The 14837-nt window shown below is 51.7% G+C and overlaps 1 protein-coding gene across 4 annotated transcripts; it reads left to right on the top strand.

Moving 5' to 3' along the window:
- Positions 1-2233: 2233 nt before the first annotated feature.
- On the top strand, positions 2234-13736 carry CD300A (CD300a molecule). 4 transcript variants are annotated; one of them, XM_078066030.1, is made up of 9 exons: positions 2234-2269; positions 2459-2664; positions 4720-5055; positions 5765-5930; positions 8167-8261; positions 11319-11356; positions 11814-11912; positions 12747-12910; positions 13133-13264. In XM_078066030.1, exons 2-8 carry the CDS (start codon positions 2604-2606, stop codon positions 12879-12881), a joined length of 930 nt encoding a protein of 309 aa, XP_077922156.1. In that variant the 5' UTR covers positions 2234-2269; positions 2459-2603; the 3' UTR covers positions 12882-12910; positions 13133-13264. The 4 variants fall into 4 exon arrangements, with proteins under 4 accessions (XP_077922156.1, XP_077922158.1, XP_077922157.1 ...); XM_078066031.1 differs by lacking the exon at positions 2234-2269 and having other exon boundaries at positions 2309-2664; positions 11817-11912; XM_078066029.1 differs by lacking the exon at positions 2234-2269 and having other exon boundaries at positions 2310-2664.
- Positions 13737-14837: the final 1101 nt, after the last annotated feature.

Here is a 14837-nt window from a genome sequence, read left to right on the forward strand (position 1 = left end):
GGAGACAAAGCATCTGGTACATAGTCGGTGCTGGTTCTCCCCTCCCCTATCATTACGGACTCACCCAACGGTCAGCTCCCTTCTCTGGCCAGCCGGTCATGCAGCCACTTCCTGCGGGTCAGCCCTCAGTGCCCAGCTTCTTGGCTTTTGGTCACACTTGAGGGGTACCCACGTGGGTGAGGGGGCCTGGAGCTCCGGAAAGGAAGAGGCAGAGTGATGGGGAGCCATCGACTGTCCAGGAGAGAGGGCAGCTCTGAGATTGTGCCACCTTGGAAAGGGAAGTTCTGCCGAATGGCCCCATAGCTAAATGGCCCCCAAATCTTTTCTGGGGCCCCTACCATTCACAGGACTCAATGTGGTGGTTGCTGCTACTACTTTGTCTGCCCAGAGAGCCTCCATCCAGCACTGTCCACCCCTGTCCCCACTGGCCTCTGAGCGCCTGTGTCCACACTGGGAAGATGCTCTAAACCTGATGAGCCCCAGGCCTGCAGTTCTCAGGCTTGGTCTTCCCCTACAACATGTCCCCTAGCAGTTATTAGAGAGTAGGGCGAAAGTGTCACTTCCCTAATCTCTAACAGCATGTGGCAATTTTTTTTAAAGAGTTTATTTATTTAATTTAGAGAGAGAGAGAGAGCAGGGGGAGAGGCAGAGGGAGAGGGAGAGAATCTCAAGCAGACTCCACGCAGAGCACGGAACCCGACGTGGGGCTCAATCTCACGATCCTGAGATCATGACCTGAGGTCGGACGCTTAACTGACTGTGCCGCCCAGGTGCCCCATCATGTGGCAATTTTGCATCATTTCATTTTTTCCTTAGTGTTTGTGGACAGGTTGGGGCCAGCAGGATCGAGTCCCCTGCCCTTCCTCCTCCAGGAGTCCAAATGTTTCTCTGTGCTCCTAAGATTATTTGTGAAGCACACCTCTCCCTATTGAATCCTATTTTCCTATTGCCTCTCTTTATTTTTTTAATTTTTAAAATTTTTATTTTATTTATTATTTATTTTTATTAAAGAGGCTCCACACCCAACCTGGAGCCCAATGCGGGGCTTGAACTCACAACCCTGAGATCTGAGCCAAGATCAAGAGTTGGACCCTTAACCCACTGAGCCACCCAGGTGTCCCCCTATTGCCTTTCTTTAGAGTAAAGACGTATTCCCTTGGGGAAAGACTGACCTAACGACATTATTACCTCACATTTGAGTATTTTTATAATTATTACACGGTTTATTCCCACAGATTGCCTGTGATCGTCGACATTTTGAAGGAGCCACAGATTTTACCCACGGTTGTAGCAGCGCCAAGTGGACTAGCCACGGGAGATCCTAGCCTCCTCCTTCTCAGTCTGGTGCGTCCCCTTCTTAACCTTGACATTCAAGACCGTAGCAGTGCCTTTTGGTGGTTGAATTGGAAAAGATGCACTTTTGGGGAAACTTTATAATTATTAGGCCAAGTAAACCACCAAGTATGATACCTCTACCACAGTCTCCTGTTCCGTTCAAGATCTTGATGTTGGATCTCCACGAGCTTTACTTAATCTGTGACTGCATTGTCATAGAAATTCTTCTGATGCCTACCTAACTCTGTGCTTGGAATCTTCCGGAGCAGAATGGGCAAGTCTTCTTGGTTCCCTTGTGCCTTCCCTGGGGAAGGGGCTCCTGTGGCCAGAAGGGAGGAGGAAAGTGAAAATCTTCCAAGGGGCAGGGAAGGAAGGGCATTCTTGGGACTCCAGAGCTAGTTCAGGACTCCCTCTGGGTGACACTCAGAGCAACCACAAGCGCTCATGATGTCACATGTCAGGGTTGGTTTCCTCTGCTCATGTGGCCTTTCTGTGCAAGCTGAGGGCACTTGTCACGGGGAATGTGTGTGTGTGTGTGTGTGTGTGTATGTGTGTGCATATTTAGCATCTGAACTCCAGGTGGATCAGGGCAGGAGGGGGTCCTTGTAAGCTTGCTAAGTCCCCACTCTGCCCAGCCCTGAGCTGGGACCAGTAGGGGCTGCAGAGGAAGGAAGGTCACAGCCTGGGGACACGTTTCCAAGAGTAAGAACCATTCAGGGGCTCTGAGGTCACTGTTCCAGCTTGGGGGTCTGGGCCTTGAGCTGGGGGCTCATAGAAGGGGAGCTCCCTGGGGCAGCCTCACTGCAGGTGCAACCAAGGCTGGAGAAGGAAGCTGGCCCTGGCTCCGCCCCACTGGGTGCTCACCCTGACCACAAGGAAACCAGAGGAATTACCGGGCCCAGAAGGAAGGAAGCCAGGCTCTGTGGTCTTGGGGGTATGATGGAAGGGGGGGCGGGGCATAGGCCTGCGGCACTGTGGGGGAGCAGGAGTCCCGGCACTGGAAAGACCTCTGGGATCTGTGACACAGCTGGGATGGGTCGGAGGGTGCCTGGGTCCTCGGGGTCTCAGCCCATCATGGTCCCCAGAGGGTTTGCTCCCTCGATGTCCTTCATTTTCTGACCAGCTCTAGGAACAGAACCTGAAGATACTGAACCAGGAAGCAGGGGCACAAAGAAAAGCAGAAGTGGAAGACTTGGAGACTTGATCCTCCTCCTTGAAGGGGCCTGAAGCTGCCTGGTGCTGTTGCGGGTGACGTCCGTGCAGGAGGGATGACTTGGCAGGGCTGGGTCGTGTGGCTGCCTTGGGCTCTGCTGCTTCTCTGGGGCCCAGGTGAGGGGCTGCCCGGACTGAGTCTTCCCCGGGGAGGGAGGCTGTGGGGGGCAGGGCTGCAGGGGAGGTGGCGGCGGGTCAGCACTCGAGTCTGCACTCTGCACAGATCTCAGAGCAAGGTGCGCTCTGTCCAGCACGGATGTGGACAGATGGAAGGACTGCACCCTAGAAGGGCCAGGCACAACTCAGGGTCATGCACCCCACCTTCCCTGAGCCACAGCAGGGTGCCCAGAGGGGCTTTGTGGGAAGTTTCGGATGAATTATTACAGGAAGAAGGAGGAGAAAGCAGGTGGCGGCAGAGTGGGTGGGAGAGTGGCCGCTGAGCCTACCGAGGGGAGAGGCCGGTGTCTGGTGCAGGGTGTGCGGGAGGGCTGGGGACAGGCGGGAGCAGCCCACGGTGTTGGGGACACGGAGGTGTGTAGCCAGGACAGCTCTAGGGGCCAGACCCGAGGGCCAGGGGCTCTGTCTCCCCAAGACAGGGAGATGGGGCCAGAGCAGAGGGGAAGGTGGTGGGGATGAAGGGGAGGGCAGAGAAGGCACGGGGAGGGAAGGGAGGAGAGCTTCTCCAGCGAGCAGAGGGCTCCCTGTTTCTGGGGATCCAGCTTCTGTGTCTCTCAGGAGCCCACTGCACACAGGCATGCACAGCCTCATCAGGTCTATCCCTGGGATATTTAAAATCCTTTTGGTTGTTTTGATGATAAATTGCATGTTTTCTCTGGCTCTATTTGCTAACTAGTTGTCCACAGGAAAGCTATTCCTTTTGTGTATTAATGTGGAAGCAGGTCACCCTGGCACGGCTTGTCTGTCCCTTACCCTCTAGGGTGTCCTTGTGTTTCATGAGATCTGTCTGCAGTGGGAGTTTGTGGTTCCTTCGGGATATCCACTTGTCTCCTTTGTTTCTCTCATCGGCCACAGGCTGGTACGGCCAGAATGATGCCCGGGACGGAGGTGGCAGGGACCATCCCTGCCTTGTCCCTGACGAGGGCAGGTGCCCAGTGTTTCCCATTAAGCGTGAAGAAGGCATCCGTTTTTGTCTCTTTACAAAGTGGTTTTTATAAACAGTAGCAATGGGTGTTGGATGCTTTTTCATTATCTATGGAGATGATTATTTTTTCTTCTTTGAACTATTAAGGTGGTGAATTATATCAAGAAATTCGGGCCAGATTTTAGTCTCAATATATCATGCTGCTTTCATTAAGAGAATTAGGGAGGTTTCCCTGCTTCTATATTCTCTACAAATGTTTGTTCCTTGAAGGTTTGAGAAAACCAATTTACAAAACTGGGTTTTACTCTTCTTTTTTTTTTTTTTGGAAGATAACTTTTTTGTTTTGGATTAACCCCCAGCTTTATTGAGGTATAGCTACCAGATAAAAATTGTACATATTTATGGGGTACAATGTGATGTTTTGATATATGTTGCACCTCACATACTTATCACCGGGAAAGGTCTCCTTGATAACACACATCTTCACTGGTCTACATTAAAAAGAAATATATTCTGGGCCAATATTGGTAACTTATATTTTCCTAAATATAGAAAATCATTGGTTTCATCTAAGTTTACAGACTTACTGGTAGAGGCTTGCAAATAACCCTGGTTATTTTTCTTATGAATTGTGTATGTGCGTCTCCTCCTGTTTTTCTAGATTTGGCTACCACCAGAATGTTTGTCACTCCCATATAAAAAATCAGTTTTCTAATGTATATGCTAATTCCACTGTTTTTCTGTTTCCTAATTCACTAATTTCTACTCTGACCTTACTCTTTCTTTCTCCCAGGGTGATATGCATGTGTTCCTCTCCTGACTTTCTAAGTTGGAGGATTCACTTGTTCATCTGGGGTTTACTGGGATAAGATTTCATGACCCTGAGCAGCCAGAAAGGAGGCTGGGGTCTGGAGGAAGGGGCTGCTGTGATTAAAAAAAAAAAATCTTGGGGGTGACAGCAAAGGAGGGGGGTGACCAATATGAGATGGGGCAACTTTGGGGGGTGATTCCCAGGATGCCCCTGACCCAGGCCCATCTGGTAAGGGACCTCACTCGGCTGTGTTTTCCAGGTTGTTCATCTCTAAGTGGCCCCACCTCTGTGACGGGCACCGTGGGGGGATCCCTGAGCGTGGAGTGTCAGTACGAGGAGAAATACAGAGAGGTTGCCAAATACTGGTGCAAGAGCCCATGTGTGTGGAGTACTGTAAAGGCCAAAGAGGCAGACAGAGAAGTGAGGAGTGGCCGTGTGTCCATCAGGGACCATCCCGCCAACCTCACCTTCACAGTGACCTTGGAGAGCCTCACAGAGGATGATGCAGGAACATACCGGTGTGGGATCGATACATCAGGAATGCCAGGATTTGTGTTCGACCACACCTTCCGCATTGAGGTGTCTGTGACCCCAGGTGAGCTGTGGACCCCCCTCCCCCAGCACCAGCACCAGGGCTGCCTGCAGGGTCTCAGGTTGGATTGGATGAGGCAGGAATCAGGTCAGCTTGGAGCAAACTCTGAGTGTGTGTGTGTGTGTGTGTGTGTGTGTGTGTAAGGCAGGTAGTAGTAGGAAAGAGAGAGTCGGGGAGGCTTCGTGGAGAAGCTGGCCCCTCTGCTCAGCCTTGAGAAGACAGGGTGTGCAAAGGAGAGAGGGAGAGCCTGGTGCCAGCCCTGCGGACGCCCAGAGCCACGCTGTGGGAGGGTGGGAGCCGAGTGGAGAGGCAGGTGGCGCCCGCCTGGCGGTGAAGGTGCTGGGTGCAGCCGGAGCTCCAGCTAGGTGGTCAGATTTGCAGGTTAGACAGAGGTCTCGGGCAGGCAGCCTGTGGCTGTGGCCGGGGGGGGACGAAGCTGGAGTCCAGGGGTGACCTAGGGGGGCTCTCCCAAGGTCCTGACCCTCCTCCGCAGGATGGAATCAGGACTGTTGGGGGCGGGCAGTGCCCATGCCCTGTTCGGAAATGCTCACTTGGCTCAGGAGAGCCCTGGGGAGATTTTGGCCCCCGGGGTCCTCCATCCTGCCCCAACCCTGAGTGAGCATTTTGTGTGAAATCAAACCCCAAAGGTCTTGGCAAGTAGTGGGAGAGTCCGAGAGAGCTATCCTGGGTTTGATTTGTGTTTCCACACCAGCAAAAACATCCACCCCACCTGTCAGCATCACTGTAACCCAGATGTCGAAAAGCACAGCTAAAATTATGATCATGCCGACCCAGCCCTCCTCCGCTGCCCTGACCGCCGTGGGAGCCACCCGCAGTGCAAGCAGTCAGGAGGAATTCCCGCCGAGCCAGGGCCTGGGGTAAGGTGCCCTGTCCCCTGTCCCCCGACCTGGAGGTGGGCCCTCTCCTCAGGAGTTGCTCCAGGGCCGGGGAGAAGCTTCGGTAGGGATGGAAGGAAAGGAACTTCAGCGAGGGCCAATGATCCTAACAGGCACCTGCTACATGCCCTCTGTGCATGTTCTCATTTCACCAGAACCCAGTCCCATTACTGCCCCCGTGTTCTAGAGGAGCAGACAGGGGGGCTCAGAGAGGTTAAGCGATTCACTGGGTCACATAGCTATGGGAGGCAGGCTGGGCTTCAGCCCAGGTTTATGTGACTCAGAGTCTTGGGTTCTTCCTTCTAAACCTGCAGTTCTTGACCTTTGGGGGCACAAACCCCCAGGAGAATCCCACAGTGTTTATAGACTCTCTCTCCAGAAAAATATGCGCAGGTGTAAACCATTTCGGAGGTTCTCAGACTCCTTATCCCGGCACCGCCTTGTGTCCTGGGATTCAAACCTGGAACTGACCACCTGGAGTTAGCACAGACCCCAAAGGCAGAGGGCTCAGCCCCATAAGACTGCCTGACTTCGGATGCCAGAGCACTTTGGGCATCCCTAGGCCATCACGTTTCTGGCCAACTGGTTATGAATTTGGGAGTTCCTATGACGCCTTTGGGTTCTTAATCTGCTAGATAGCTCACCGAATGCAGGAAAACGCTCGCTGTACTGACAAATATGGTTTTATCATAAAGGATAAAGGCCAGGACCAGTCAATGAAAAGACACATAGGGTGAGGTCTGGGAGGGTCAGTCCTGAGAGCAGAGCTTCCCTGCTGACTCCCAGGGGAGTTGGGGCACATCACCCTCCTGGGACATCGATGTGCTCACCAACCGTGAAGCTCCTGCAAGCTCTGGTGCCCAGAATTCTTGCTGGGGTTCCTTACCATGATTGGTTGAATCATTGGTCACGTGATTGAACTCAATCCCCAGCCCCACTCTGCTCCCTGAATTTCAGGCTGGCTCAGAGCCTCAAGTCTCTATAATCGTGGGGTTGGTCCTTCTGGTGACCAGCGCCAACCCTGACTCACCTCATCTCTTAGCATAAACTCAGGTGTGATCCAAGGGGTCCTTGAATCACAAAGGCACACCTACTATTAGGGAAATCCCAAGGATTTAGAGCCTTCATTCCAGGAGCCAGGGGCAAAGGCCAACCAGATTTTTTTTTTTAAGTCATCTCTACACCCAACGTGGGGCTCAAACTCACGACCCTGCAATCAAGAGTCCCATGCTGTACCTACTGAGCCCGCCAGGCACCCCCATTCAGATTCTTTATTATATGACACCCCGAAGCCCTTCCACAGGCCTCCTGTCAACCCAAGTGGCAATCTTAACATCAGGCAAGGTGAAATTGAAGCCCCGAACACACTACTTCCAGAACTGACTGCCGATACACACACGGGGGCAGAGATAGGTTCTGCGCGGCTTGGAGCCTGTGCAACTTGGTGTATGTGGGGGACGAGGTGCATCATTAAGGAAAAGACTAGAACATTATGAAGGCAGACATAAAAGGAGTGCCTAGCCTAGCAAGTGAGGGACCCAAAGTCATCTTCCCATCTGCTGTGGCTTGTTCACAGGAGAAATGACAGAGCTACCAGGCACCTGGGTGGCTCAGTCAGTTGAGCGTTCGACTCTTGATTTCAGCTCAGGTCATGATCTCAGGGTTGTGGGATTGAGCCCTGTGCCCGGCTCCACACGCAACAAAGAGTCTGCTTGAGATTCTCTCTCTTTCTCTCTCTCTCTCAAAATAAATAAATAAATCTTAAAAAAAAAGAGAAAGAAATGGCAGAGTTATAAGGCAGTTTTTTTGCAGCAGTGTTTGTAATTACAAGAGACTGGGGGAAATGCCAATGAAGAGGGAAGAATTCAATAAATGATGGTCTGTCCATGCCATGGAATGGTAAGCAGCTGTGAAAACGAGTGGGGTCTTCTTCATGCACAGAGATGGAGAGATGTCCACGATGTACTGCTAGGTAGAAATATAGTAGTGTATTTTGCCTCCTTTTGTGAAAGAAGGAGGAAAATAATATACATTTATATTTTCTTGTTTCTGAATAAAGAGCCTCTGGAAGTTTCTAAAATACACTGCTTGTGTGTAGAAAGGAGACTATGCTATCTTTTTTTTTTTTTTTGAAATGTGACCTTATCTATCTATTGCAAATAAGGGGGGGCACTGCAAGCTCCTCGCCTGCTCAACACTGCCCTGTGTCCCCCTCTAGGCTCCAAGTACTCCTCTCCTTGTTGGCACTTCTGCTGCTTCTGCTGGGGGGCAGCTCGCTGCTGGCCTGGAGGATGGTTCGCAGACGGATCAAATGTGAGTCAGTCCCCGGCCAGGTGGGGGGGTGGGCCGGCACACCCTCTCGTTTTCGAGGCTCTGTGTCCTTGTTCCCCAAAATGGGCATCATATGCATACCCTCAATCTACACATCCTGGCTGACCCTAGAGGCCAGACCTCAGAGGGGGTGTCCCCACTATGGTACAGGCTGGGGGTGGGCTCCCTAGAAGGTTGTCTGTGAAGTCGTCACCCTCTTCTTTTTAAAACCCTTCCATGACATCCTCAAAAGTCCAGGTGTCTCCACAACCAGTCCCACCCACTCCTTGCCCATCGTTAACACTGCGGACGGCAGCTGATCCCAACTTCCTACAACCTGGCGGGAGCTATGACATCAGTCTCCCCTTCTGCATTTGCTCTGGGCCCCTGGAGTGCCTTCCTTGCCTTCTTTTGCTGGCTCACTCCTAGTGGGCCTCCTGGCCCTCAGACTTCTTTTCTTCTGGCTCCTTCTGCTGGCTCCCTGAAAGTAACTGGGGGGCCCCTCCTGGCTGCACCTCTGGACATGCACCATCATGCCCTTTTCACTGCAGATTGTCCCCACCTACCTCCTTGCCCATCTCCCCACCAGCCTGGGCTAATCCTCAAGATCAGGGAGTAACTCGAGAAGGCACATAGTCAGTATTTGTTAAATTAACATATTGTTTAATATCTCCAGCCACTAAGGGCCCCCCAGATGCTTTGGGCATCCCGGGCCCCACTTGCTCTCCTCTGAGCTCAGATTAAAAGAGAGAACATGTGGGGTGTACCCAGCACCCTGTCCGGCACTCAGTAAGTAGGGGCTCAAGAAACTCAACGAGCCAATTAAATAAAATGAGGCACAGAAGAAGGCAGATGTGACCTTCTTGTTGCTGGCCAGAGGCTGTCACCCGAAGGAGCTCAAATTTCTGCCTGAGTTGGAGTGTGAGCCTTACATTTCCTTCTTGTTCTGAAACTTTTTGACTCTATGAGCAGCCGGTTCTCAGGGGAATCTTTGTCCAGCCTCAGGGGACGAGGGGTGTGTACTCCACAGAGGCAGTGTTCTGGGAGCGGGAACATGCTCAGGGTGGGAGAGTGGGGAGGGGAGGCCCGGCCACCCTGAGCTCTTGCCTCCCACGGCCCCTCCCCACGGTGGGGGTCAGGCCTTTAGAAGAGAAGTCAGCCCTGGCTTGTGTGTGCCTGACATAGGGAAGGAAAACCACATCCTCTTCGCCATCTGCTTCTCCCACATCACTTTTGAGGGCCCTCCCCCCTCACTTGGGCCCATACGGTGTGGGCCTCCCCAGGGGGGATTTTCCCAGCCCCGATTGCCTCCGACGTCTCTGCCCTTTCACCTAGAGAACCTCCCTTCTAGAAAAGGGATATAAGATGGTTCAAAAAAATAAGTAAAAGCACAAAGAAGAAATAAATCCCCCATAATAAATAAGAAAGAAAACTCCCACCACTCGGAGAAAAACAACCACTGACATATGAGGTGTGTCCTTCTAGCTGCTTTTCTTTTTTTTTTTTAATTAAATTTAATTATTTTAGAGAGAGAGAGCATGTGCCCAGGCACATGTTGCGGGAGGGGCAGAGGGAGAGGGAGAGAATCCTCCAGCAGACTCCCTATTGAGCACTGAGCCCAGTACGGGGCTCCATCCCACGACCTTGAGATCATGACCTGAGCCAAAATCAAGAGTCAAACGCTCAACCGACTGAGCCACCAAGGGGCCCCCCAGTTGCTTTTCAATGCTTTCTTTTTTTTTTTTTGCACTTAACCTGTTGTATCATTTTCCCTGCCATGAAATGTTCTAGAAGTCTCTTACTGCAGAGTTTAACGGTGTGTGTGCATGTGTGTGGGGGATTACACCTTGCTTCACTGAACCTCTGTAACAAGAGAAAAGCCTTGTGTTCAAATATCCTGACTCTCCCTCCCCATCCCTGCGAGTCTCAGCTCCTGTCCCCTCACCGTCCCCTCCCCTCTCCGGCAGACTGATGCCTGCCCCATCACACCCACTGGCTGGCGGTGTGGCCCCATCAGCCCGTTTGTCATTCACTCGCTTATTCACTCCCTCCCTCCCTCTGTCACGCACACAGCACTGCTGTCCCCAGCGCCTGCTGTGACAGGCTCTGGGCGACACTGTCGTGACCGGGGTAGACGGGGCTCCACCCTCAGCATGCTTCCTGTCCAGCTGGCTCCCATCCACATTCCTTCCCCGGTGATGTCCGTGCAGCTACGGGCGGCCCACCCGCTCCTGGGGCTCCGGGTGGCAAGGGCCAGGGGTGCACAGAGCCTGACTCAGCAGCAGGACGCTTGCAGAGCAAACTGCAGGTGCCAGGAGCCCGAGGTTGTGCGCCCCGAGCTGTGATCCCCCCGAGCCACACGGTGTCCTGAATGTGCGGGACAGCTCCCCAGGCCAGGGGACTGGAGCAGATGACCCCCGTGACCTCTCCTGGTTTGAAACAATTCTAGGTCTCCACAGGACAGTTCTTCTTCTTCTTTTTTTTAAATTAGAAAAAATTTTAGGGCTTCCTAAAACACAAACCCATCCCCAGCAATTCTGATTCCGGATGTCTGGGGCAGGGCCTGTGGATCTGCGTTTTTGTTTATTGTGGTAAAAAGCACATACCGTGAAATTTGTCATTTTCACCATTCTTGAGTTTATAGTTTGGTGACGTTAAGTATATTCATGTTTTGGTGAAAGAGATCTCCAGAACTGTTTCATCCTGCCGACAGGTCCTTCTAAAAGGTGTCCTTTACCTGTCTTCTCCCACCCGGGAACATTCTTTGAGTGACTGTTTTGAGAGCTAGCTTTGTTTGGCCACTCTCCCCAGGCCAGTGCGCCTTCCTTCCTGCTAGTTTATTTCTCCACGCCTCCACCCCCTCATTCATTCGTCTTTTCCCTCTTCACCAATTCATCCTCTCGCCAAAGCCTCTAACTCTTACCCAGTGTCAGACCCGAAGCGACAGGTCCCTGGGGCCAAATTCTCTAGGGAAATTCCTTCCTCCCAATGGATCATAAGGATCCCCATTCCTGCCTTGTTCTGGGATTCAAACTCCTAACTCTTCTCCTGTCTCTGTAGCTGATGAGAATCCAGAGCCACTCCGGACCCCTAGTCAGGTAAGACAGGCTGGAGGTGTACCGGGGTGGCTGGCGGGGAGAACAGAGGATGTTGGGGGCTTGAACAACCCCACTGGCTAGTGGAGGTCTGAGTGCATGGTCGATGGATGGAGTGGGGTGCTCGCCCAAAACAGGGAGAGTGATCCCTGGGAGATCTGGTCATTGGGTCTTGTCTTGAGCTCTGGCCAGTCTGTCCCTACCCATACCCCCCCCCTAGAAAGTGGAACGGGGGAGGGTCCTTCGATGCTGACCTAGGGGGCCAGTTAAATATTTCCCAGAGAAGACCAGAGTGGGGGAGGAAGGAGGCAGGTGGGGTGGCTGGGGCACCCAGGGCATCGAGGGAAGGGGGAGATGTCCGCACACAGGCAGGAACAGAGGCCCCTCTGGGCTGGACCGTGGAGGGGCTCCGTGGACACCCACCAAGTCCGCCCATCTCCTGCCCACCTGGGCTACTCAGCAGGGGGAGCCCCACTATGCGAATCTGGAGCTGCAGATGTGGCCCCTTCGGGAAGAGCCTGTGCACCCGAGGCAGGAGGAGGTGGAATACAGCACAGTGGTGAGTGCCAGCGCCTGGCTCCCACACGGGGGTCCTGGGCTCTGCTAGGGGTACCACCCTGGGGGGTGGCAGCAGGCAGAGAGGGAAATGAGGGGCTGGCTTGCTGATCTCGTGGCTCTTCAGCACTGGTCACACAGAACGTAGGGCAAGTGTCGATTCTGCCTGAGCTTGGTGTCACTCTAGCTGGGGGCTGGCGCGGGAGATGAAGGGGCTATCAGGGTGGTCAGTGAGAGTCAATAGTCAGTAAAGCATAGCATTTATTAAGGACCTACTGTATACCACATGCCAGTGTGAAAGCCTGAGATTTCCCACTGTTTTGGGTACCATTATCTCTTCTGTATCAACTCTCCTTTTCAGGTTTTGAATCAGTGACCCCCTGTAGGTCAATCCTTCGGCACAGAGACTGTAAAGTGAAACATGGAAGAGGTCCGCCCCTCACTGGGGTCAAGACCCACCTGCTAGTGAAAGAGTTCAGGGAGAGGTTGGGGGACCAGTTGTTGGAGAAGATGAGGGGGAGACACGTGGGCCTGGGACTAGCAACATCCTTGTTTTTCTAACTTGGTGATTAATGATCTCAAAGTGGATCCTAGGCATTCTCTTCCCCCCCGCACCCCAGCCCTGTGCCCGGGTCTGATGCTTGGGACTTTGTGCTGTGTTTTCACAGGTGGGGTGAAGCAGGGGTGTGGGCAGGACAGTGGGGAAGTCTGGACACCCCCACCATGAAGGACCCCCACCCCAAGCCTCCTCCCCCTCGGGGGTCCCCCATCTCCATCCTGAGCTGGGGGCCCGTGCTTCTCCCCCCTCTCCCTGAGCCTCCCGTCTCTCTCTCTGCAGATGGCTCCCAGGGAAGAGCTTCACTACACGTCCATGGTATTTGACCTCCAGAGTGGGGATTCTAAGGCCAACAGGATTCGCTCCCAGAGGACCCTGGAGGAGGAGACACAGTACAGTGTGATTAAGAAGACATAAGCCTGTGTCACCAGCCCCACCATCTGGAGGTCTCTGTGGGCCACAGAAGCCCAGGACCAGCCCCCTCAGCCCTCACCCGTGTCCCCCTCAGCCTGCTCCCCTCGAGGGTCACTAACAAGGCAGCTAGGCGCCATCAGCCTGACTGGCTTCGCTGGGGAGGAGTGGGAGTGGGATTCCAATGGGGACCTGTAGGAACCCTCCATCCCACAGGCTCTTGTCACATCTTTCCTCTCTTCTCTGCTTCCTTCCAGCTGTGTGTGGAGGGCAGGAGCTCAGTCCTGTGTGGCTCCAGGAAAAGACGTGACCCGCGTAGGATGGTACCTGCAAATACCTTTATAAATCACAGCTCCATGGAAGTGTCTGGATCGCTGCAGCATGGGGACAACCAGCGGAGGGATCGGGAGAATACAAAAGCCCTGAAGATGGAGTCTCCCTTGTCTCATGGACAAGGATGCTGAGGCCCAGAGAGCAGAGGCTTGCCCATGGTTCCAGAACCAGTGGCACATTCCTCTGGACTCTTAGATAACTTTACTTTTAATATTAAGAGATATCAGTACAGTTTAAAATATCTTCGGAGAGAAGAAAAAAGTTATTTAAGCCATGCCTCCTCTGTGCCCACAATCCTGTATTAAAGAAAGCTCCTCCCTTTTGAAGGCTGAATAGTAGTCCATTGTGGGATATAGCACACTATGCTCATCCTTTCATCCATCGATGGACACTTGGTTGGTTTCTGTGTTTTAGCTATTGTGAATATGTTGCTATGAACATGGTATCTCTTTGAAACCCTGCTTTCAATTCTTTTAGATATATACCCAGAAGTGGAATTGCTGAATCATTAAAAAAATCTATTTTTAAGCTTTTGAGGAACTGCCATCCTGTTTTTCCACAGCAGCTGCACCATTTTACATTCCCACCAGCAGTGCACAAGGCTTCCAATTTCCCCACATGCTCTCCAACACTTGTCTTCTGTTTTTGTTTGTTTGTTTTAATAGTAGCCATCCTAATGGATGTGGTATATCATTGTAATTTTGATTGGCATTTCCCCAGCGATGAGCGATGGTGAGCATCTTTTCATGTGCTCGTTGGCCAGCTCTGTGTCTTCTTTGGAAATGTCTATTCAAGTCCTTTGTCCAGTTTTGAAATGAGTTTTTTTGTTGTTGAATTTTAGTTGTCTATTTATTCTGGATAATAATCCCTTATCAGATATATAATTTGAAAATATTTTCTCTCATTCTGTAGATTGCCTTTTTATTCTGTTGATACATCTTTGATGCACAAAACTTTATTTTTTTAAAGATTTTATTTATTTATCTGAGAGAAAGAGGGAGAGCAAGCAAGCACCAGAGTGAGGAGAGGCAGAGGGAAAGGGAGAGCAGACTCCCCACTGATCAGGGAGCCCAATGCAGGGTTCGATACCAGGACCCTGGGATCATGACCTAAGCCGAAGGCAGATGCTCAATGGACTGAGCCACCCAGGCGCCCCTGATGCACAAAACTTTAATTTTCTTGATGTCCTATTTGTCTATTTTTTCTTTTGTTGCTTTTGCCTTTTGGGTTAGATCCAAAAAATCATTGCTGAAGTCAATGTTGTGAAGCTTCTGCCCTATGTTTCCTTCTATGAGTTTTATAGATTTATGTCCTATATTTAGGTCTTTGATCCATTTTGAGTTTGTTTTTGTATATGCTTTTAGGTAAGGGACCAACTTAATTCTTTTGCATGTAGACATCCAGTTTTCCCAACACTGTTTATTGAAAAGATTGTCCTTCCCCACTGAATGGCCTTGACCCCTTTGTTGAAAATCATTTGACCACACTTAGGAAGGTTTATTTCCAGACTCGATTTTACTCCATTGGTCTCTATGCCTGACTTCATGTCAGCATCACTGTGTTTCAGGGTTTTTTTTTTTAAGATTTATTTATTTATTTTAGAGAGAGAGAGTGTGTGTGTGTGTAGGG

Source organism: Halichoerus grypus, chromosome 2, assembly GCF_964656455.1.
Source record: "Halichoerus grypus chromosome 2, mHalGry1.hap1.1, whole genome shotgun sequence".
NCBI lineage: Eukaryota > Metazoa > Chordata > Mammalia > Carnivora > Phocidae > Halichoerus > Halichoerus grypus.